Genomic DNA, 25,682 nt, shown 5'->3' with positions numbered 1-25,682 from the left:
GAGGAGGGGAATAGACAGAAAGGGAGCCAGTGAGTAACCCATACCCATAGCATAGCATGAGGAGGGAAATTAGCGCTGCACACCATGGGAAATCCATCGAGAGGAAAACATCAATAATGGGTTCTATGGAGGCAGCAGTCCTAAAGTAGTTTGCAATTAATGAAAAAATACGAATATAAATCCCAAATAACCATTTACATTTACATGATTCAACTGCAAGAATTAGCTAAGGCTTATAACATAAACAAAACATTTTTTAAACAAAATATACAAACGTACATACAAATAAATATATGTCATGGTACATAAAGTTACATACAGTGCTATATACTAACTCATTAACCATGAATACTGCTTAAAGCCATCCAGCCGAAATATCTCCATTGCCAGGATGCCCCTCAATTAGATACTGTTCCGATATAGGATATTAGTAGCAAATATATTAATTCAAAGTCAATAACAGGATGGAACAAAAACAAATTCCTCAAGTCCGGGGACGCACTCGAGGCGCAGGATCTAAGAAGGGCCAGGTCTTCCACAGCGCCTCTAATGGTGAGGATGATTGGCTGCTGCAATCCTTCCAAGTTGCGGCCCTCTAGTGCACCCGCACAGAATCAGGAATTGATGCAGCACCGGGGCTCTAGATGCAAGGCAGATGGCAGGGGCAAGGCCAGTACACACACACACACACAGCTGTACCGGATACAGAGGGACACAGGAGCAGGAGTACAAACAACAGTGGTAAGGGAACACAAGAAGACAGCAGAGAGACAGCACAACATGGCTATCTGGACATAACAGAGGAGCGAGGCTTTCAGGACAAACAGCCACACAGGAGGAAGACAAACTCACAGGAAGCAGGAACTCAGGGTGCACAAGGAAATCCCAGGAGACACAAGAAACAAAGCAGGTAAATGTCAATTTGCAGGTATATAAGGCAAATAGTACACAGGGTGTCCAGTAATGACTTGTTGCTCGAACATCAGGCAACAAGTGAGCTGAACATTGAAGACTGAGGTTCAGCATGGATTGCCAGGGAGCCGAGCACCTGGGACAGTAGACAAAACCCAGCGCCGGATCATTGCACAGGGAAGTGTGACAAAAGGAACTACATTTGACTATGGACCAGGATGATTGGGAAAAATCATTTGTACTATCGCGTACACTGTCGTTGGCGTGCGAATCTCAGCAGAAAAACCTAAAAATCTTGACACGTTGGAAGAGGTGTCTGTAGTACTTTGTCGTTTTTACCCTGCTTTCTCTGATCTGTGTTGATGGTGCTCTAAGTTCAGGGGGGACACGGCATACATTTAGTGAGGTTTCTCTCTGTTAAAGAGATTTTGGCACAATCTCCTGCAGGTTTGCTCTAGGGGGACGGGATCATCAGTCCCTAACAATCCAAAAATTGTCTTCCTCTCCATGATCCCCTGCTCCTTGAAATCTGCCAAGAGAGATGTACTTTCGGACTGTTATTTCTCACCATTGGTGTATGGAGGTGATACCCACCCTTGCTGAGTGGTCTGTTGAGCTAGATCACATTGCTGACTTGGAGCACCTAGTGGCATCTGGACATGATACATGGGATTGATTTCAAGTTACCTAAACCGTATGGAGTGCATTTGTGAATCTCCAGATTTCTTGCAACTAATCTCTGTGTGAGGAGGTGAGGATTGTGCCTTGGAACCATGGTGGGGGTGTGTGTCAGTGTTTCTGTTCTTGGTGAGTTCTTTCTCTCTCCCACCTCCCTTTCCCTGTCCCTTCTATTTCTTAATTTTTCTTTATTTCTCTAACACTTGGTTATGTATATCAGTTCGCCTCTTTTTCAACTGTTCTGCCTTTTATACTGTTTGTTGGTCTTCTCCATCCCTGATGACCTATTGTGCTGTTTATAGACTTACAGTATATTGGGATTGAACTTCCTCTCAAGGCTACATTATATTATTTAGAGCAGTGGTTCTCAACCTGTGTAACCTCAGGACCCACATTTGTCCTTGGTCATTAAATCGTGACCCAAGTTGCACTGCAATGGAACGCAAGGCATTGCAGTACTGCCCTTTTCCGATGTGGGCAATAGAACTGTGGGTGGGAGGTGCATTTGGGGTGCCATTCAAATGAATGGCAATGCAATGCACTTCTCATACCAAAATGCTCGGTAGCTGCGATTGCGAAGTACAGTGCGTTAATCGCACGGGACTGTGCGATTAACGCACTGTACTAGTGTGAATAGGCCTTCAAAAACACACAACCACAGACACAATCTCACACATGCACACTCCACAAAAAAACAAAAACTTTTTGTTCTTTTTTTTAAGATCCACCCAGTCTCCCTACCTTCTGAGAACTGTGGTGGATCCTTAGGCTGGGGTCCGGTGTGGGCTGCTGTGCTGTGATGGAACTCCATCCATATGTCCAGTGCTTGTACAGCTCCCTTGTAAGCCCTATAGAGGTGCCGAGAGCCAGAATGTGGCGTCACTCTGGTCCAGGCACCTCTACAGGACATGAGAGGGAACTGTAAGCAATGCACATATGGATGGAGCCCACCCTACCTCAAGCTGACGCTTGGCGCCGGCCCGCATATTTTGAATAGCTGCTTGGCGCAAGAACTGACAGTGCTGCGCTAGGGGGAGGCTGAGGAGCCTCTCACCTAGAAAAGTGGAAGGCACACAGGGACCCACTGAACAAAGGGTCGGACCCACTTTTGGGTCACAACCCACCAGTTGAGAACCAAGGATTTAGAGGTTATGGTTACACATTTTCAATTTTCTGTCATGTTTCATGATACAATGAGCTGTAAGTTCCTTGTTTTCCTTTTCTTACACTTTGTATCCTTTTATCGTTCTGTCCCAGACGTCTATGAAAGGTCCCGCGTTTAAATACTCGTTTGTGTAAGCTCGGTTTTGTGCACATAAAACGAGCAAAAATTCCAAACGCCTTGGTGTGAGTGTAGGCTTAGTGAAAGGTGTTTGATCTGTACTCTTTGTATTGTACCGTACTGTGCTTTTATATGTTAAAATGCTAATAAAATTGAGATTGAACTAAAGCGAATGTTTAGTTACATCTGAAATCATGCACATAGTGCAAGTTATTGGATTGTTTTGTATCATACATTTTTTTTAAAACATTTAGATGAAAAATGACAAGAGATTTATCATTAGCAAAACTTTGAGGTATCCCAAATACAAATACACCAGAATCCCTTTCATTCTGGGCCTTTGTGTTCTGCAATTTCATATTTAATTGGCTACTTTAAAAAAAAAAAAACCTAAATAAAAAAATGACAGTTGCTCCAAGTAACTTGAGGAACTCTTCTGAGTACACAGGTAAATTAGCACCTATGTGAAAGGGCTGGATCAGCAGAGTGAGCACAGCCCAATTATTGCTGCCTAACGTTCTGTAGGAACAGGAAATCTTCAGGGTAAAGCATAGCATAACAAGTACAAAATCCAGCAATGAGAGTGATGAAAATGTACACACATATACATCATCATTGTACCATTATATTACCACAATAAATGCGAATCAATTACAAAGGGGCTTTATTTATACACTGTGGGTTATTTTTCCCTATTCCTCTTAAAGGCGCCTGCCACTGGTTCTGGCAAGAAATTACCACACTAGGGGTGTTTTTCTTTTTTTTTCTCTTTAAAGCATCTTAGCCACCAGTTTCTTATCGGACAAAGAATACTACACAAGTCGTTTTCTGTCTTTAAGGGATTATTTTAGCCACCCATTTATTCTTGGGCGAGGGCCAAGGACCCTTTGGACTCTTAAGTAGATCATTCCTGTAGTGAATTCACTGTATTTTCTCATCTGGAACACAGTCCTTTTGAAGTGTCCATTTCCTTTTCCTGACACTGAATTTTCTCCAAGAGGTCAAGTCCGTGGAACCCAGTCCTTCAGCAGCTGAATATCCCTTCAAAGTCAAAGGTCTCAGGTTTTCTAGGTCTTTAGGGGATTAATCAATAGATAGTTTCTTACCCTCAAAACAAGTTTGTGTAGATGGACTATACTATGTAAGTTGTTCATGACAAACATTTAAGCAAAGGCATAGCAATTCATGTGATGTATAGAGTACTTTATAGGGTGAACAGTCAAATAGCTAAATTAGATGAGGACCCCTTCCATCTTTTTTATGGTATGAAAACTAACAGGGTTATTCACAAAAGGGTGAAGAGTTTGGAGAAGGCAGGAGAAGTGAACAATCTAGAACAGCTTAGCTAAACTGGAAAGTGGAATTGGATAATTTTTTCAAATCAGCTATTTTGTCCTAGATTGTTCCCTTCTCCTGCCTTCTCCAAGCTCTTCACCCTTTTGTGAATAACCCTGAAAATGAGACATCTGCACATTGTTATAGAAGGTGTATATAGACACTAATTATAGACATCAGGAGAGAGGCCTTGTCTTTCAGAGATACATGCAAAAAAAACAAATGAAGTCTCAAGAAAAACACTACAATTGCTAACACTGAACTCACAGATGTCTCCCTTCTCTCTATATGCTAAGAAAATATGTTATCTTCTATTATCTGCTTTATTTACAAAAGTGCGGAGTGCAGATTAATAAGGCAAAATGATCCAGTTAGAGGATCACATTCCTTTACTGCTTATTTCACACTTGAAGTGTACCTGTGCCCAAACTTTGGTCATTAGGATATATCTAAATGTGTACCAGAGTAACATTTCCAGGAACACAACAGTAAGATCACCATTGCTTTATTTTTTTGCATAAAAATCCTTTCTGTTATTGTAAAAGTCATTTTTCAATGTTTTATGCTTCTGGACAATATTTTTCAGGGTCCAGTGTAGCAGGTAAGCTGCCACATCAACTAGACAAAGTGTATATTATAATTGTTCATAATATTGTAGCTAAAAAAATAATATAATAGCTGACTAATCAAAGTCAAAATAATGTAAATTGCTGTCTTAGTGCCTCCAAATATTTATTTTACTCGCTAGACAATGAAGTACAACTGGATGTTAATCTAGGAGCAGGCTTTCTGTCATGTATTTATTTGCCCATCCCTCCACATATGCCCATTTCAGCTATTTTTAGCTGCTGCATGACCTCATTTTGTAGCCTCGCTTTACAGTTTCTTATAATGGCCTTTGGAATAGGGTACAAATACTGATATTAAATAGCTGAATATAGAAAGCAGGGAGGCTTAATTTGCAAATTACTTACATTTTCATTGAAGCTCAAAACATGTCTATAAACCTCTTTGGAAATGTTTTCCTTTTGAATATTATTCTTTAAATTGCTTTCCCAAAATATATTAACAACTCTAGCATATGAAATTGAAACAATTTATAGTCAACGTCTGGATCCCGGAGAATGGTCCCTTCAACTGAAGGTGTTTTGGGACCTTTGCTACTTGTTTACTGTTATTGTTTTTAACAATGTATAGGATCCATTTTTAGCAATGTAAACCGAATGGACAGGAATTCTTTTGGCACTTTATACTGTATATTATAATAATTGTGTCCTATTTAACACTATGTGGGATTTTCATTTAGTAACAAAAGTTGTGTACAGCTGCAGGGTGGGAATGCCATGGCCTGCAGCTTAGCCCCATGCCCTCTTATTAGGGGGGCCTCTTATTAGGATTTTTATGTTTTTAAACTTATTAAGAGTGCAATAAATTGCTATTAGTTTTATGTTTACATTTACTATCATTCGTTTTGGCATATTAGTTATAGAAAGTAGTGATTGCCAATAATTTTAGCTTGGTGGTGATAATAGAGTGTTTTTCCACTGCAGCTTTTTAGCACTGTTTGCTACAACTTTTAATTTTGAACAATACATTTTTATTGAGAAATATATCAGTAACAGATGATAAGCATTGTAAAAGGTGACAAGATGACAAGAGCAGTAGTCATACAGACACAATAAGAGCTATATAAAACTTCCAAAGCATACATGTCAGATTGTTAAAAGATACATAAAAAAGGTGCAAGGCATGTATATCAAGTGCACATAGACAAATAGAATAGTGTATGTCAGTTAGGTATGGGTCCTCTATGTAACTAACTAGCAGCCTTATATTTTTAAAAGAGGACAAGAGATAGAGAAGAGAGAAAAATAAAGAATAAGAATAGAATATCGGTAATTTCAGGTCTGTGTGACCAATAAGAGAAGGAAGGTCAGGAGGATTATCATAAATTGTACATGTTAAGGGATAACATCGGAGCTAAACTCCTATGGTTTAGGCACATAGTAGGTCAACCAGGATTTCCATAAGTAGTGAAATTTGTCTTGAGACTGGAGTCTATAAAAAATTGCTTTCTCATTTTCGCATTGGGAGTTCAGCTTTTAAAAAAGCGTTTACAACTTTTATTTGTGAATGACATAACATTATATTTCTGATCTTAAAATGTATTTATAATCTGATTTGTCTGCAATATTTTTTTGAAACAGGAATATTAACATTGTGCTTTCTCTATTCTTACAGCTGAGAAGGTCACATCACTGGGAAAAGATTGGCATAAGTTCTGTTTGAAGTGTGAACATTGTAATAAGACTCTAACTCCTGGAGGGCATGCTGAGGTGAGGTTTGATCACTCTACATCAAAGCTGTCTAAGGAAAGTTTGAATATGCATTTCAGTATAAATACTTTATATGTCAGAAAAGGAAGCTTGATTCACAAATAACAATGTGTAGTATGTGTCCAAAACAAGCTTTTTATTCTTGAGTCATCTATTGGCCCAATTTGCACATGCGATCCCATGAGAACAAGGCACCTGCCATGTACAATATTCTTACCCAATCAGTGTACTGACTTGTGCACCTACAATGTGCATCAGGGTATTAGAGCCATACCGCCATCACATCTCTGGGTCCATTCATATTCATCCTTCTGTAAAGTCTCTGTCCTCAATGTAGAGGAGGTTGCAATAGAAATACCTGTATATCAATATAAAGGAAGTCTCGGATGTATTAAACTTCCCTGATGTATTTCTATTGCAATGTCCTCTACATTGAAGATAAGTCGGTACGCTGACTGGGTGAGAATATTGTACATGGCAGCATTTCAGTAGTTGCAATGCTACCATGCTCGTGCCGACGAGCAGTGCCCGCTTTTTTGGGTCTGGTTCGTATTACTGTACATACATTACAAGAAGTTGGCTCTTGTTAGAAATGCAGGGGAGGGATGCCCATGTCTTCTTTATCACCAATGCTAGTTTCCAGGACAACTCAAAATTTTCAAAATCCAATTGTCACAGCAACAGAAAGTGAGCTGAAATCTTCTGAACAGGGGCACACACAGCAAAACAAACATTACCGGGGGTTAACCCTTCCCTATGCTATCCAAAACTAAAAACTATTTTTTTGGCTGGAGTAACACTTAAAAAATGTACCTCTTCCAACTTACTGTACTTACAAATTCAACTTAAGAATAAATCTACAGATCCTATCTTGTTCATAACCCGGGGACTGTATACATTTTTATACATAGATGTTATATTACATTACATATATGGATAAAGGGTGTTTTCTTAGAGAGCATAGATGCTTTATAGTGGGAATAGTGGATTGTTCTTGACCACTACCGGTTTCCCTTAGCTTGTTGAACTTAAAAATAGTGCAGAGGTGACATTAGGGGTCTAATTGACCCATTATGACTCCTTAAATAATACCTCCACCACCACTATGCTATCACATAGGAATACGACCACTATACTATCACATAGGGGTCTTTTCATCCCTCTTGTTATAGCAATAAAGTTAGGTAAAATGCTTTAAAAATGAAAGTTTCATTAATTAAATAAATAAACATCCCAAAAATCTCTACTACTATGTGACATAAAAATTGCAACTGCCACCATTTCATTCTAGAGGGTGTCTCCTTTCAGAAAACTTATATGGTTTTGGGGTTTTAAGAAAATCTCAGGCTTAAAATGTGCATTTTAACATGTGTGCTAAGAAAAAAAAAATTACCTGGCAGCAAAAAGGATAAAAAGTTAACGTAGTTTGTCCTGCCACTACTCTCCTTAGACAAAGCTAATGTATTCCACCTCTTTTTAGTCCTGGGTATGTATCTCTCATGCTCCACTTGTTTGCCAGGTCTAAAGCCCACTTGATCTTTAGCAATAAGGGTAGGTAAGAAAGTATTAATCCTGGTAGCAAGGATCTGGGCTAGGAGCTTAACATCAGTGTTGATCAAGGAAGTGGGACAATAAGTAGCCCAAGACGTGTGGTCTTTTTGGGGTTACAGAATCATACAAATGTTAGAGAGGACGAAATCTTGCCCAAGTATGGTACCTGTTTGCAGTTAATTAAACATACACACTAAATGAGGAGAAAGGATGTCTGAGAACTTTTTATAATATAAGGCCATGAAGCAGAGGCGTAACTAGAAACCTCAGGGCCCCAGTGCAAGAAACCATGAAGTGTCCCCACCTAACCCCCCATCAAAAAAAGCACGCTTTTGATACTTTTACAAACTTTTATTAAAGTTACATTAAACCCTCAGATTTTTTAACATAAAACAATACTGTAGTGTGTGCCTTACTGTAATCCATGGTTGTTCCCCTTCTCTTTGCAGCTCTTCCTTTTAAATCCTTCTCTCTTCTCATGCTAGGGGAGAACTTCCCTTTGCAGCTGAGTGCCTCTTCCTGTACTGCTGGCTCAGGTTGTGAACCTTCACACAGACACCATGTATCCATTTCAGAGACAAGGCAGTCTGCTGCAAAACAGAAGTTCTGCCCAGCAAGAGAGAAGGATTTAAAAGGAAGAGCAGCAAAGAGAAGGGAAACAACCATGGATTACAATAAGGCACACATTACAGTATTGTTTTATGTTAAAAAATCTGAGGGTTTAATGTCACTTTAACTTTCAATCAACACAATCAACGAAGGGAATGTTCAGCTTCTTCATTCAGACACAAGTTGAGGTCATTACATCCTTTAAGAAGGGACGCAGAATTAGGGAGAGATGGAGATTGTTAAATTGAGCAGAGGCCACATCTAGAGCCCCTTCCAGTTGTCTGAGACGTTAGGATCGTTCTTTCTTTCGTTAACTAGTGATGTGAATCAGATGTCCCCTAATAACAGACCTCTAAGCAGCCCATAACATGACGGGAGAAAATAAGGTATGTATATTAAGGCGCATATATTCCAGTGTGCAGCTTGGAGATCAGCTGCAATCTGGGGATTGGACAAAGGGGATTCATTAAGTGACCAGGGTTTAGGGCCAGAGCTGGGCAAAAACATATTTAAAAGAACAAGATTAGGAACGTGATCAGTCCAAGGAGCGGAACCAATAGAAACTGATTCCACTTGTGGAAGAGAATTACGCAGGGTGAACACATGGTCTATCCGCGAATGGGAGTTGTGAGGGTGAGAAAAATGGGTGAAATCCTTTGATAGCGGATGGAGCTCCCTTCAGACGTCAGCCAGATTAAGCTGAGTAAGCAAAGACTGAATACCGGATGAATCAGCATGGCAAGAGATGAGAGATACTTTTTTTTCCCGATAAATAATTGTTGTAAAAGACTGCTGTTGTTGGCGTAACTAAGCCTATTGTTACCAAAATGTGTCCTGCAATTAGCGTAAAGCATCACTGGCGGAACTACCAGGGTTGCAGCGGTCCTTAATATGATGCTTGTTCTTTAACCCTTTCGCTTTCTAATATAATACCCATTATTAAAAAATAAAATATAAAAGATGAGGTTACGATGCGTAAATAGATACCCAACATGCCCAGGTAAAGAAATGCATGCATCCATGTAATGGCAAAAAAATACAGTACCCCAAATTGTCCGTACGCGACACTTTAGAAGCCCGTACAGGTCATCAGTTTAGAGATATTCATGAATACTGGCCCTTGTAGGGAGATTGTTGTTTTCCTACGTAGGCACCCCCGACGCATGTTTACATTAATATGCGCACACTTGCAAGGGCGGGGGACTTAAAACTCTACTCTAGTGTCACCTTTCCAGTCCAAAGAAGCTATTGGAGTGCAGATTGTGCCCCAATAGCTTCTTTCACGTCTTCTGCAGCTAGGGAATGACAGCTGAGGAACCAGAATGGATGCATCATTGCTTCCATCCCCATTCAGCGGGGAGGATGATCAGCAAACAGATCGACGGGGAGTGTCGGGCTGAGGGTGTCGGGGTGGAATGAATTATTTCACATTAAGAGCACATAGACCGGTCAGGGATGGTTTGTGTTAAAGCTCTTTTACTCATTCTAAGAATATGCAAATTGTTTCTTGTCCATGGCCTGGGCACAGGTACACTTTAAGTTTAGGTACTACATTTTTGATGTCAACCAGGCAGAGCTAGTTTATGTATTACATTTTTTAAAGAGGTGTATTGCTTTTTCACAAACAAAATTATAGAGAACATAGTAGCAACAGAAACAAAGGGCATTAACAGTTTACATACAAGGACAAGTGCATGTGTATTTGACCAATACAGTATAATTGACAAGGAGGAAAAATGCATGTTCCAAACACCAAAATTCACACACATTTGTATCAGCACTTATACAGCCAGGTAGATCATTCCAGGAGGGACTGATGCTGCAGCAAACCCAATCCTCAGCACTACCCATCCATTTCAACTGTATCTTGATTATCAATCCATCTGGATCATATGGTTTTAAATTTGTGTGGACACCCTCTAGCTTGATATGTAAGTTTATACAGAGGTACCACTTGATTGTAGGTGGTATGTGTCTTTTCCAATGTATGGCAATCAGTTTTTGGCGTAAAACAACAATAGGATGATCAGTGTCCTTAGTGACGAGGGAATGTTTAAGTCACCATAATGACCACATATTCAACATAATAGACTGCAAATGTTTGGTGGACCAAATTTGTTGCTTATAAATTCAGTAATACTTGCCCAATAGATTGTAATAACAGGGCATTATCAAATAAAGTGCAAAAAGCTGCTTCTTCCGCAAGACAATGGGAGCACGAAAGCGAAGCAAGTTAACCCATTTTAAATTGTCTGTGCAAGAAATGAAGCTGCACTAATTTATGTCTAGATGCAATAACTGAAGGTATGGTGCGTGAGAGGACTGTCTCCCACATTTCATCTGTGAGAGATGGAATGTCAGCCCCCCACCTAGTTACCCAACAGTACCCAGCAGTAAAGTAGAGTAGTATTGCAATATTAGTTTAGTGTGGTCTTAAATAAGAAGCCTCTTTTCCAATAGGTATGGTTAAAAATCTACATTTGCCAAACCCAGTTATGTATTTGGTGTCTATCTGTATTATGATACAATTGGAGCTTAAAGAGGGTGGCCAAGGAAGCTTTTTGTCTACATGTGGAAATCCTCCTATTCCAGTCCATCAAACTGAAGATTGATTTCAGAAATATTTTTGTTCCTTTAAATCTAATTTATATTGTGTATATGAAGGATTTACTCTATCTATCTAAAGGCAGTTCACCTCCTTTATTTTCATAGCTGCTTTTTGATACAAGTACAATTTAGCCATATCCAGGAGCGCAGATTTATTTTTCCTATATAACCTGATAAATGTGTAACTCTTTTTTTCAGCATGATGGAAAACCATACTGCCACAAGCCCTGCTATGCAACATTATATGGACCAAAGGGTAAGTTTTTGTTACATATAGTATAAGAAACATAAAGAAAACACTTAGAAGTTCTGCTAACCCCTCGGTTAGGTGTTTCACAGTTCAGTTTACTCTTTTTATATAATATCAAATTCAATCTGTATTTCCTTTGACCAAAAGCCCACTTTTCAAATACAACTTTATTTTGTTTCTATTTATTTGTTATAATAATATATCATTTTAATATAGCCTTTGTAAGAAATATACTGTTGTAGTTTATGTTTATAATCTCATATATGAAATTTGTGAGTCTCACTCACAGTCAGTTGAAAAAGGCTCAACTGGTACTGGCAAAAGTAAACCATGCAGACAATGGGAATCATTTTTAAACTTTAAAGCAGAACTCCAGCCAAATAAAAGCTTAACCCTTGCAGTAGGGCTACCCCCGCACTGCAAGGGTTAAGGGCTCATTTTGTTTAGGGAGCTAAAATACCAAAGTTATATTCGCCCAAACCGCTATGCCAGCTGGCTCCTATACCACTCACTCCAGTCTGTTTCCTCTTCACTCTTCCTGAATGGTAAGGAAGGCAGGCTGCCTAGCAACAAGTGAAGCTGGCTTCCGAGCAAATCAGGAAGCCAGGAGGCAGGTCATGACGTGCTGCCCGGCTTCCTGATTGGTCAGAAAGCCAGGCTGCCTAGCGGCAAGTGAAGCTGGTTTCCTAGCCAATCAGATCATAACCCACCATCCCGCTTCCTGATTGAGCGGGAAGCCAGCTCCATGCTCCCTTGCGGCACTGCCGGTTAGAGGGAATCTCCCTCTGACCGGAAGTTCCGGTATCGGGGTAAATGCTGGAGCATTGGGTACTCACCCAAATATTCTGTATCGGCACTGATACCAGCAAGCAAGATTGTTTAGGAGCCAGCTCCACTGACATCAACTAGAGAAAACACATTGAAAGTTGGGCGCCAGCTGTAATTTTTAAGGAGCATTGGCTACCTGGCTCCTGGGACTTGTCCAAGTCCAACTTGCATTGAGAGTCCTGAGTTTATTGCCTTTCAGAGTCCTGACTCCATTGTGTAGCAGGGTCTCGAGTCCTGAGTCTGCTGGCCGAAGCGGCGGAAGTCCACCCCCTGGATTTCCACTCGCCCCCACGCAATTTTCACTCGCCAATTGCGAGTGGAAATTTTGAGCCCTGCATATACAGTATATAGTGTTTTTATTTTTTCGTTTCTTTTCGGGGGAAGCTGATGTATCTTGCCCAGGGCCCAATTAATATTAAAAATGGCGCTGCAATAAATGGTCGAACACAATTAAGCAGGCAAATTATGTGGCTGCTCGCTGGGGTCGATTGGGGGGGGGGGCTCAAAATTTTGTTCTGCCCCGTGCGACTGTAACTCTGATGGGTAAGGTACAAACTCCTCTCCAAGTTGTTAATGATCTGCAGCGTTGCCAGCTGCTTCTCTAGATCCAGAATCTGGACTTACAAACAAGCTCAAACTTTAAACAACAGTATTCACCTTCAAGCGGTTCTTTAAGGACTGCATACATATGCAGGATATGCATGGAATTGCATTACCAATCACAGAAGACATAGTTAACACTATCTGTATGCAAATAATAAAGAATTTGAATACTAGTACAAATAACAATAATGTTGTAGCTTCATTTCAAAGCTTTACCTTGCGCTGCTACTCCTTGTGTCAATCTGCTCTTTGTGTTGAACTATGTGCGTGTGTTAAATTATGAACTTAAAGCGGACCTTTACCCATCTCTTTAAAATAACAACAAGCACACATTTAGAAATGTTTAGGAATGACAATCTACAAACAGATACTTCTAGATAATTGCAGGCTTTGTATTCTTTGCATACGTTATTTATCTTTTCTTCTCCAGTCTTCTGACAGTGGCCATGTTTACTAAGGACAGATTACTAGATCTCCCTTTACTTCCTGAAAATTTGGCACTTGTGACTAGGACATGTGACCATGCACATCATCTCAGAGGAGGAAAATGCCTTTCCCTGAGATTAGATTTCCCAGCAATGCTCTGCTGATGTTACCTTCCCACTGTGCATTGCTTTGGCAAACTGAAGTCATTTTGCCCTTTCAAAGCAGGAAGTGAATGCTCTGCAAGTTTAAGTATTTAAAAATCACAGCATTTTGCACCTGACATGTCTATGTTATTATTAATCATCATACAAAGAGGAATGCATTGGTAGAATTTGATTTTTGAGTGTAAAGGTCCGCTTTAACACAGCACTACACTTTACACAGCGAACCTCACTAGCCCTATTACTTAAATACAAGGTTTAGGCAGCAGCAAATTATCAGCTGCAGATGAAGGTATTTAAATGTAAGTACACAGTATTTTTCTTCCCACACAGCATTATTTACCACCCACACTTACTGACTGACAGTGCACAGATACCAACTATATCCTTGTGCTAAACTGTGCACTCAACACAGCACTTTACACATCAAACCTTGCACAGCCAACCTCACTAGTAAAGTTACTTAAATTCACTCTTCAAGCAGCAGTGATATAGAATATCACTTTGCTTTTCTTACCTGTTACAAATCATTATAAACATCTACTTACCAAAATGTATACACTTGATTTGTTAGAGCACTTTCTGAATATTTAAGTTATGTTAACAGTGGCTTTAAATTTAATTTTTGAATTTTCAGGTGTTAACATTGGAGGAGCTGGATCATACATATACAAGAAACCAAGTGTTGACAAACCCATTTCTCCGACTGAGTCAGCCCCAAAGATTGAAGACAAAAAGGTTCCCGGACCCACAAGAAGTCTCAGTAAAGGTAAGGTATCGAAGGAAAGCGTAGGCACTGCATATCCTGATTTCTTGATCATACATCATAGGACATAGGGAGTTATTTCTTAGACCACTGGGTTTTGGAGCTACTCTTAGGTATTAGAACTCACAAAGTGTTTGCCCCTGTCCTTGCGTTGTTGCACTCTCAGGGTGTCCAAATTGTGGGATATTTAGACGACCTTCTGCCGAAGGCTCTATCTGAAGTGACACTGTTGGTATGTATCCACTGGATGATTTGAATGCTGCAGCGTTTCAGGCGTATACTCTATTTCCTGTAGTGGACTTTACAAGCACAGCCCTTGGTGAGATTTTGCATAAGAGTCCTGGGCCTGATGGTGGCCTCATTCAATGTGGTACCATATGCTCATTTCCACTCCAGACCACTTCAACAGAGCATTCTAGCTGTGTGGAACAAACAGACTTACTCTCTAGATTATCCAATGTGTCTGTCAGCCAAGGCAAGGCTCCAGCTGGCTTGGTGGACCTCTGATTCAACATTAAAGATAGGGAAAACCCTTCCTCCCACTGTAGTGGATTTTACTGCTGATAGACGCCAGTCGGTTAGGTTGGCGAGGTGTCCTTGGGACCACAACTGTACAGGGAACATGGTCCATGAGGGAATCCAGACAATCAATCCATGTACTGGAGCTGAGAGCAATTTGACTTTCCCTGCAGCACTGGATATGTCACCTTCAAGGGCAAATGATGAGGGTCCAGTCAGACAATGCCACAGCCATGCTGTTCACTAACTGTCAATAAGGAACTAGAAGAAGATAAGCAAACCTGATCATGTCTTAGGCAAAGCTTTATGTTCCAGCCTTAACGGTCATCATATTCCCAGGGTGGACAATCAGCAGGCAGACTTTCTCAGTTGGCACTAGTTGGACTCCGGGAAATGGTATGTATCTGTCCCTGAAATGTTTTTGGAGCTTTTCTGCCAATGAGGGTCACTGAACTGGGGTCTCCTGGCATCCAGACTCAAAAACAAACAGGACAGGTTTGTATCCCAGTCCAGGGATCTGAGAGCATTTGGGGTGATTGCTCTGGTGTCTCTAATCTACACCTTTCCTCCCTTGATGATCCTTCTTCATTAGCTTGGCAAAATCAAGGCAGAGGTCATTCCAGTAATCTTTATAGCTTGCAAATGGCCCATACACGTGTGGTGCATGGACATCCTTTGTGGATGCTTCCATGTTGGTATTCCATTCTGCTTCTCTGTTGCTGACTTTGATGGCTTGGCGGTTGAAGCCCAGGTTCTGAGGGTGAAGGTCTTTCTTATTCCTACACTCTTAAATGCCAGGAAGTCCACCTCTTGCAAAGTGTGCAATCACACATTGAGGGCTAACTAACTTTGCCTGGTGTGAACAGTTTCATCCTGGGAAATATTCCATGGGATAGATTTTGATATTTTTCCCATCAGGGTTGGATCAGAACATGGCCCTGAGTACTCTCAAGGGAAAAATATTGGCCTGGACTGTCCTTTTTCAGCAGCTGTTAGCCTCTCATTTCTTGGTAAAGGTCTTTATACAGTGGTTGCTCATGTAACTCCTCCTAGATGCCCTTCAATGATGTGTGATCTCAGTCTGTTACCTTCTCTCCAGCAAGCTCCCTTTAAACCTGTTAGAGATCTCTCTAATGGTTCTTACGTACAAGGTGGCTTTCCTTGTTGTTATCATCCCCACTAGAAGGGGTTTGGAGCTGGCAGCACTATCATGCAAGTAACTGTTCCTGGTTCTTCACAAGGATAAGGTCATTCTCAGGCCTAGGTAAGAACAACCTATGGTGGTGTCTTTGTTTCATCTTAATGAAGACATTGTCTTTTCTTCCCTTTGTCCTGCACTGAAGCATCCTAGGAAGGTTTCCCCTCACTGCTTGGGTGTGGTCGAGCCATCTGAATTTACCTCTCAGCTATGTTTTCCTTCAGATAATCTAATTGTCTTTTTATTGTTCTTGAAGGACCTCACTGGCAGCTCCCTGCCTCTCATTTCAGCACTTCTAGGTGGATTAGACAGGTCATTGTACATGTCTATGCTGTTACTAAAGTTGGGTATACGCGTTTCTATTCAATTCACCTGCTGGCTGAACAAAGAAAATAGAACAGATTCCTCTATTAATGCTTATTAGTGTTAATCGACACATAGACAGTATTTATTTTTTAGTTACTACTGCTGCAATATTACTGTTTGCTAAATTCCTTTACCTTTGCTCTCTTTCAGCTTCCAGCATAACAACTTTTGCAGGAGAGCCCAACCTTTGTCCTCGCTGTGAAAAAAAAGTTTTTTTCGGTAAGAAAACATTTGTGTTATGTGTCTTGCATTTAATGCCTTCATAAATGATAATTCCTCCCTTCTGTGATACTGTATCATATTCACAATGCTGAACTTCTGGCACTTTTAGTAAAAGAATTGCAGCTGCAGAGCTGATCTGCTACCCATGTATCAACAGGCTTGCAGGTGTTCTGACTTATTTGCTGCTGTAAGTCTACTGGCACCGGTGGTTCAACAAGCATGTGCTCTGCTTTTGCAGCACAGTGCTAGCAGCTATGGGTATCGTCTGCTTCATCTGATGCTTAATATAGCTTGCTACTTCCTGTCCAGCCTCCTATCTCTCCCCTTATTTAAATCCTGCTCACGCCATCTCCCTTTGCCTTAGCAACACTCCTGTGGCATCTGAGCTCCCATTTGTGCCTTTGTTCCTGATCTGCTTTTCCTTGGACTGATCTTTCATGTAACAACTCAGCATAGTTCTCCTGATCTCCATTTTCTCTGCTGCTAACTTGCTTTTGCCAGCGCTTTTTTACTAACAGCAGAAGCAGTTAACTCATACAGCATCAGGAGTGTTTTTTTTACGTTAAAAATGAAATATTGCAAATATATTTTGCATTATCCTTTCTTCCTAAATAAAAAAAGCTTGTTGTCTACATAGTCCACATGCGTTTCCATCTAAATATATGGAATACATATCAACACACATGTTCATGCATCTTCATTGAATAAAATGAAAATGTAATGTATCTTAAAATGGGGAGGTGTGAATGTAGCAGACAGACAAGTCAGACAGAAAAAGCCAAAAGGTCAGGAAACTTCTGCTGTGCTGTCTCCTTTAGATAACCCGTAGTGCTCTGGGAATACTTTATCATGTATTAAATGTATATTTCAAAATCAATAATGATATATGGGAGGTGTGAATGTAGCAGACAGACAAGTCAGACAGAAAAAGCCAAAAGGTCAGGAAACTTCTGCTGTGCTGTCTCCTTTAGATAACCCGTAGTGCTCTGGGAATACTTTATCATGTATTAAATGTATATTTCAAAATCAATAATGATATACCCATATATATATATATATATATACAGGTGAAACTCGAATAATTAGAATATTGTGCAAAGTTCATTTATTTCACTAATGCAACTTAAAAGGTGAAACTAATATATGAGATAGACTCATTACATGCAAAGCAAGATAATTCAAGCCGTGATTTGTCATAATTGTGATGATTATGGCTTACAGCTCATGAAAACCCCAAGAACCCCAAATCCACAACCTCAAAAAAGTAGATTATTACATGCAATCAATAAAACAAGGATTGTACATAGAACAATATTGGACCTCTGAAAAGTACAAGCATGCATATGTACTCAGTACTTGGTTTGGGCCCCTTTTGCAGCACTTACTGCAATTACTTTTGCACGATATTCTAATTATTCGAGTTTCACCTGTAGATACATAGTAAGTCAGTTTGAAAAAGGACACCAAAAGTCCATTGAGTTCAGCCTATAGAGAAAAAAAAAGAGAAGAAAACCCTAAAAGAGAACGCTATGCCCACGGTTACTCACAGATGATTCAGAGGGATGCAAAATAAAAACCCTATAAAGCATTGTTCAATTTGCTCAAACGGGGGAAAAATCCTTCCTGATCTCAGTTTTTTTTTACTTGTTAATGTTAATATCTAGTAATATTCTGTGCATTTAGGAATACCTCCAGATTTTTTAAAACAGTTAACTGTATTCCAGTAATCTTTATAGCTTGCAAATGGCCCATACACGTGTGGTGCATGGACATCCTTTGTGGATGCTTCCATGTTGGTATTCCATTCTGCTTCTCTGTTGCTGACTTTGATGGCTTGGCGGTTGAAGCCCAGGTTCTGAGGGTGAAGGTCTTTCTTATTCCTACACTCTTAAATGCCAGGAAGTCCACCTCTTGCAAAGTGTGCAATCACACATTGAGGGCTAACTAACTTTGCCTGGTGTGAACAGTTTCATCCTGGGAAATATTCCATGGGATAGATTTTGATATTTTTCCCATCAGGGTTGGATCAGAACATGGCCCTGAGTACTCTCAAGGGAAAAATATTGGCCTGGACTGTCCTTTTTCAGCAGCTGTTAGCCTCTCATTTCTTGGTAAAGGTCTTTATACAGTGGTTGCTCATGTAACTCCTCCTAGATGCCCTTCAATGATGTGTGATCTCAGTCTGTTACCTTCTCTCCAGCAAGCTCCCTTTAAACCTGTTAGAGATCTCTCTAATGGTTCTTACGTACAAGGTGGCTTTCCTTGTTGTTATCATCCCCACTAGAAGGGGTTTGGAGCTGGCAGCACTATCATGCAAGTAACTGTTCCTGGTTCTTCACAAGGATAAGGTCATTCTCAGGCCTAGGTAAGAACAACCTATGGTGGTGTCTTTGTTTCATCTTAATGAAGACATTGTCTTTTCTTCCCTTTGTCCTGCACTGAAGCATCCTAGGAAGGTTTCCCCTCACTGCTTGGGTGTGGTCGAGCCATCTGAATTTACCTCTCAGCTATGTTTTCCTTCAGATAATCTAATTGTCTTTTTATTGTTCTTGAAGGACCTCACTGGCAGCTCCCTGCCTCTCATTTCAGCACTTCTAGGTGGATTAGACAGGTCATTGTACATGTCTATGCTGTTACTAAAGTTGGGTATACGCGTTTCTATTCAATTCACCTGCTGGCTGAACAAAGAAAATAGAACAGATTCCTCTATTAATGCTTATTAGTGTTAATCGACACATAGACAGTATTTATTTTTTAGTTACTACTGCTGCAATATTACTGTTTGCTAAATTCCTTTACCTTTGCTCTCTTTCAGCTTCCAGCATAACAACTTTTGCAGGAGAGCCCAACCTTTGTCCTCGCTGTGAAAAAAAAGTTTTTTTCGGTAAGAAAACATTTGTGTTATGTGTCTTGCATTTAATGCCTTCATAAATGATAATTCCTCCCTTCTGTGATACTGTATCATATTCACAATGCTGAACTTCTGGCACTTTTAGTAAAAGAATTGCAGCTGCAGAGCTGATCTGCTACCCATGTATCAACAGGCTTGCAGGTGTTCTGACTTATTTGCTGCTGTAAGTCTACTGGCACCGGTGGTTCAACAAGCATGTGCTCTGCTTTTGCAGCACAGTGCTAGCAGCTATGGGTATCGTCTGCTTCATCTGATGCTTAATATAGCTTGCTACTTCCTGTCCAGCCTCCTATCTCTCCCCTTATTTAAATCCTGCTCACGCCATCTCCCTTTGCCTTAGCAACACTCCTGTGGCATCTGAGCTCCCATTTGTGCCTTTGTTCCTGATCTGCTTTTCCTTGGACTGATCTTTCATGTAACAACTCAGCATAGTTCTCCTGATCTCCATTTTCTCTGCTGCTAACTTGCTTTTGCCAGCGCTTTTTTACTAACAGCAGAAGCAGTTAACTCATACAGCATCAGGAGTGTTTTTTTTACGTTAAAAATGAAATATTGCAAATATATTTTGCATTATCCTTTCTTCCTAAATAAAAAAAGCTTGTTGTCTACATAGTCCACATGCGTTTCCATCTAAATATATGGAATACATATCAACACACATGTTCATGCATCTTCATTGAATAAAATGAAAATGTAATGTATCTTAAAATGGGGACGTGTGAATGTATCAGACAGACAAGTCAGACAGAAAAAGCCAAAAGGTCAGGAAACTTCTGCTGTGCTGTCTCCTTTAGATAACCCGTAGTGCTCTGGGAATACTTTATCATGTATTAAATGTATATTTCAAAATCAATAATGATATACCTATATATATATATATATATATACAGGTGAAACTCGAATAATTAGAATATTGTGCAAAGTTCATTTATTTCACTAATGCAACTTAAAAGGTGAAACTAATATATGAGATAGACTCATTACATGCAAAGCAAGATAATTCAAGCCGTGATTTGTCATAATTGTGATGATTATGGCTTACAGCTCATGAAAACCCCAAGAACCCCAAATCCACAACCTCAAAAAAGTAGATTATTACATGCAATCAATAAAACAAGGATTGTACATAGAACAATATTGGACCTCTGAAAAGTACAAGCATGCATATGTACTCAGTACTTGGTTTGGGCCCCTTTTGCAGCACTTACTGCAATTACTTTTGCACGATATTCTAATTATTCGAGTTTCACCTGTAGATACATAGTAAGTCAGTTTGAAAAAGGACACCAAAAGTCCATTGAGTTCAGCCTATAGAGAAAAAAAAAGAGAAGAAAACCCTAAAAGAGAACGCTATGCCCACGGTTACTCACAGATGATTCAGAGGGATGCAAAATAAAAACCCTATAAAGCATTGTTCAATTTGCTCAAACGGGGGAAAAATCCTTCCTGATCTCAGTTTTTTTTTACTTGTTAATGTTAATATCTAGTAATATTCTGTGCATTTAGGAATACCTCCAGATTTTTTAAAACAGTTAACTGAGCTAGGTAGAATGAGCCTATTCCACATTTTCACAGCTCTAACTGTGAAGAAGCCTTTCCGTATGCAAAGGTTAAACCTCTTTTCCTCCAGATGCTGAGAGTGCCCCATTGTCCTTTGCAATGACCCTAAAGTGAATAATTTTGCTCCAAGCTCATTATATGGACCATTTAAGTACTTATACATAGTGATCATGTCCCCCCCTTAATCACCCCTTCTTCAGAGAGAACAAATTCAGTTTAGCTCATCTTTGCTCATAGCTCAGCTCCTCCATGCCTCTTTTGAGTTTGCCCTTCTCTGCACTCTCTCCAGTTCCCCAACATCCTTTTTATGAACTGGTGCCCAAAACTGAACTGCATATTCCACATAAGGTCTTACTTATACTTTGTACAGGGGCAGGATTATGTCTCTATCTCTGGAGTCTAGACACCTTTTAATACAAGAAAGTATTTTGATTGCTTCAGAAATTGCAGCTTGACATTGCATGCTATCATTCAGTCTATGGTCTGCCAGAACACTCAGATTCTTCTCCATCATTGATTCCCCCAAATACATTTCCCCTGTAGTGTATGAAGCATTTGAGCCCCTAAGTGCATAACTTTACATTTATCAACATTAAACTTAATTTGCCAAATAAATGCCCAATCACACAGTGCATTCAGATCTGCGTGTAAGTCTGACACATCCTGTAAGGACTGTATTCCACTACATAACTTGGTGACATCTGCAAACACAGAAATAGTACTTTTAGTCCCAAACTCTATATCCTTTATAAATAGATTAAACAGTAAGGGGCCCAACACTGAACCTTGGGGGACACCACTAACAACCTCAGCCCATTCAGAGTATGAATCATTGATCACCACTCTATGAATACAGTCTTTAAGTCAGTTTTCTATCCAATTACAAACTGAATGCTCTATACCTACAGACCTTAACTTATACATTAGCTGTCAGTGGGGAACAGTGTCAAACACTTTTGCAAAGTCCAAGTATACTATATCCACAGCCATTCCTTTGTCTAATGTATTGCTTACTTAATAAAAAGAAAGTAGATTTGTTTGACAACTTCTGTCTTTTGTGAATCCATGCTGGCTATCACGTGTAATATTATTTCCAAGCAAAAACGTATGCATGTGATCCTTGCTCAAACTTTCAAGTATCTTCCCAACTATGGAAGTTAAGGTTACAGGTCTGTAATTACTTGTTAAAGATTTTAATCCCTTTTTAAATATAGGCACCACAAGAGGCTGTTTCAGTATCACAAGCAGAGCAGAAACCAAAGCTCATGCTTTTAAGATTTTGTTGAAATGTAGTTGAAATGTGGAAACAACCATTTAGCATTGGAAATACATACGTCACATGGATTAGACATAGCCTTACAGCTGGAACAGGGAGATCAGACTGCCAACAACCTGTGCTGATTGCTGGGACCAGCCCCTCAAATATGCCAAGTATGTTTTTCAGTAGTGTGGAGCAAACTGGCCTGGGTTTGGAAAGATCCAGCTTGAAATCTGCAACCCTAAACCCCATTTATGTCTAAGGGAGCTGAATCTTGTTTTTGTTTCTGGCCTCTTTCAAGGCCAGTGTCAGAACCACGTACCTAGGGGAGTCTGAGTTGACGAGGGAGACCTCTCTTATAGCTCAAGTCCAACAACCACTGAATTTGGAATAGGTGTAAAAGGACAAGAGAAGCACGAGTGCCAGTAGTAGTGAAGTCCAAGACAAACATGTCGAGCAGCGAGGTACCAGAACAGCAGAGAAGGTGTAGTCGGGGACAGGCAAGGTCAGCAACTTGCGGGCAGCGAAGTACAGAGCAGCAATCAGGGGCATGGTCAGAAACAATCCAGAAGTGCAGAAGAATGGTCAGCTAAACCGGGTCAATAAAAGGACATCAGAATGCAGGGTACAAGATACAGGTGAAGGGAACAGCTGAAGACCAGTCCGCTCTGGAGGCTAGAATGTCATGACTTATAACCAATTTGGTGTGAACATCCGTAACGCACACACAAAGACATGCACACGCATGTGCAGAGGCGCCTGGCGGTACACAATTTTATAAGCCACATAATTTGCATGCACAGGTGCTCGTGCAGGATTCTGAGCGCATTGGGCCTGGCTTTCTGACAGACAATTTATAAGCCTTTGGGGTAGCTGAGCACTGCCATTGGGGACATGTACCAAAGCATTAGTGGGGAGCGGGTCTTTTAATAAGGCTACATTAAAAATACACAATTCCTTTAAATAACATTCTTAGGGATCCCTTAAAGGGACATTAAAGTATTTTCTTAATACACACTACATTTATTGTTTGCTGACAAATGTGGGGCATGCCAGAAGTGGAAGAGGTAATACTGGGCTGTCCTTATGGCTCTTTGTGCTAGTGCCCAATCTCCTGAAGTTGGCAGCAAAGCCCATGGTTAAGCATACCATCCTATGCTCCAGGAAAAGGATTTTGCAGGTAAGATAAAGTTTCTATTTTTGTACTATTGGTGTCAGGTAACCCTCCATACCTCTTTTCTGCTGTTTTGGTTAATGATCTGCTCCACAAAGAAGAAAAATGTTTGGCATCACCTTTCATGTACATTAGCAGCTGCTTGTGATGTGCCATTGCTGCACTCCAAAAACATGTATTTTCTTTTTTTATCTTTTGCTTCCCTGCTGGAACTTTGATGATGGTGCTTAAAATAAAAAAAATCTTTGTTTTCATGACATGTCTACATGAAAATGTACTTGTTCACATAAATTATTTTGACAACATGAAAAATGTAAAAAGAAATTACATTCAGGTTTTGAATAAATCATGTAGAAAAACAAAATAAATAAGATTACATTGTATAATACTGGTATTCTTTTGCAGCTGAAAAAGTGACCTCCCTTGGGAAGGACTGGCATCGACCTTGCTTGAAGTGTGAACGATGCTCAAAAACGTTGACTCCCGGTAGTCATGCTGAGGTGAGGATCTGTATTGGTTCTTACTTTTTTTCAAATGTAAAAAAGCTTTACTGAAATGCACACAATAGCTGATTGTAATTAATTGTACATTTCCTCAGCAGTTCTGGTTTATTTCACATCTTAGCTGTCTCTGTTTATTTAGGAAACAGGTGGTACATTAATGACATTGCATTGCAAATCTGTAGAGATATTCAGATGTATGGAATTCAGTGTTCGGGCTCATTTTTACCCAAAAATGTAAAACAAACAAAACTAATAAACACAAGAAGAGTTTAAATATTAATGGTTAAAAATGTTTAAAAGTCAGCAGAAAAATAATAGTTAAGGAGGGAGGAAGGAGTTAAAGAGGCCTGATTGTCTTTAACTAAGGGTTAATAAGGTGCTAAAGAGAAAGAAAATTTTATTGAAAACAAAAAGAAAACCCATTTGATTTGCAAATAAGTGGAACAGTTAATATAATGCTGTTACATTTAAACTTCTGAACACTGTTTGGGCACTATTAGGAAGCTTAAAGTGACACTAAACTCAAGAGTTGAGCTTGAGGTTTGTGGTTAGCTAAGGCTGCAGCCAGCAAGACACACAGATACAGGATTAATAAGCCCACACCAGACAAGAAAATATAGTAGGTGCAGTGGCAACAAGCAACCACCACAATTTTCTCTGTGGTTGTATGTCTGTCCTTATCTGTATGGTCCAACGATATGGCTACAGATCCTGGGTGCATCCTTACAGACACCAAAGTTCTCAAACACCTAGAACTTTTTTCTGCAGCCTTACGTTATTGTTTGGATGATCTGGCAGGTACTCCCCCATATCTCCAGGAGGACATTGAAGATTGAAGTGCCTAGAGGACATGCCCTTTTCTGGAGGATGTCAAAAGTTCATTTTGTCCTTCTCAAATCTTGGGTTCCATGCCCAAGCAACGTGTAAAGTTATGTGGCAAGGCCTGCTCCTCCAAATCTAGGAACAAACCTTCTTCACAATAAAGGGGCCCCTCACTTTTACAAGTGGGGAACATCTGACAGCTTTCTCAGCACTCTGGGTGAAGAACATTTTTGTCAGGGTTTCTTACCCTTCCTCCTCCAGCTGAGTTGCAGCATGCCTTGTTTGCAGTGTGTCTGATTATGTCCGTTCCTCTTTGGCGCCCTCTTATGACCACACCCGTAAACAACATTATTCTGCAACATACAACACCAATTCACTGTTTAACCAGCTGTAGGTCCATTTAGTCTCTACATTTGGGTGTGTTCAGATCTACCAAGTGCTCTGCTGTTGTTCCTGTTCTCCGTGTATGACCCTGGCTCTGGCTGACTAATCTTCTGGTTCCTGACTTCAGCTATTGTTTCCATTCATCCGGCTCCCATTTCTTCCTGCATTTGTTGTCCTTCAACTCCTAGGTTTTTTTAATCCTCTCATGTAATTATACATTGATCAGGGTCTAGTAAAAAGTCTGTATCCATTTCTAATATAGCATTAGTGGTATCAGTATCAGACAAGCTAATATGTTTGTTCACCTTATAACATTCTCAATATTTCCTACACAGAAACACATAACCTTCCCTCTTTCTTGCGAACATCAGTCTCGTAATCTAATTTAATAATAATCCAATTTAAAAATAATCCAATTTAT

At 40.0% G+C, this 25,682-nt stretch overlaps 1 protein-coding gene across 1 annotated transcript in view; it reads left to right on the top strand.

Annotated features, from left to right (window-relative positions):
* CRIP2 (cysteine rich protein 2) overlaps positions 1 to 25,682 on the top strand; it is a 45,733-nt gene that overhangs the window by 5,397 nt on the left and 14,654 nt on the right. The window contains exons 2-6 of the mRNA XM_018567927.1: positions 6,449 to 6,543; positions 11,509 to 11,566; positions 14,216 to 14,347; positions 16,578 to 16,646; positions 23,958 to 24,052. Of these exons, the coding sequence (XP_018423429.1) occupies positions 6,449 to 6,543; positions 11,509 to 11,566; positions 14,216 to 14,347; positions 16,578 to 16,646; positions 23,958 to 24,052 (449 nt within the window). The remainder of the gene's footprint in view (positions 1 to 6,448; positions 6,544 to 11,508; positions 11,567 to 14,215; positions 14,348 to 16,577; positions 16,647 to 23,957; positions 24,053 to 25,682) is intronic.

Source organism: Nanorana parkeri, unplaced genomic scaffold (genome assembly GCF_000935625.1).
Source record: "Nanorana parkeri isolate BGI_ZX_2015 unplaced genomic scaffold, ASM93562v1 scaffold1116, whole genome shotgun sequence".
In the NCBI taxonomy this organism is placed as follows: domain Eukaryota; kingdom Metazoa; phylum Chordata; class Amphibia; order Anura; family Dicroglossidae; genus Nanorana; species Nanorana parkeri.
This window is presented reverse-complemented; position numbering and strand designations above follow the sequence as displayed.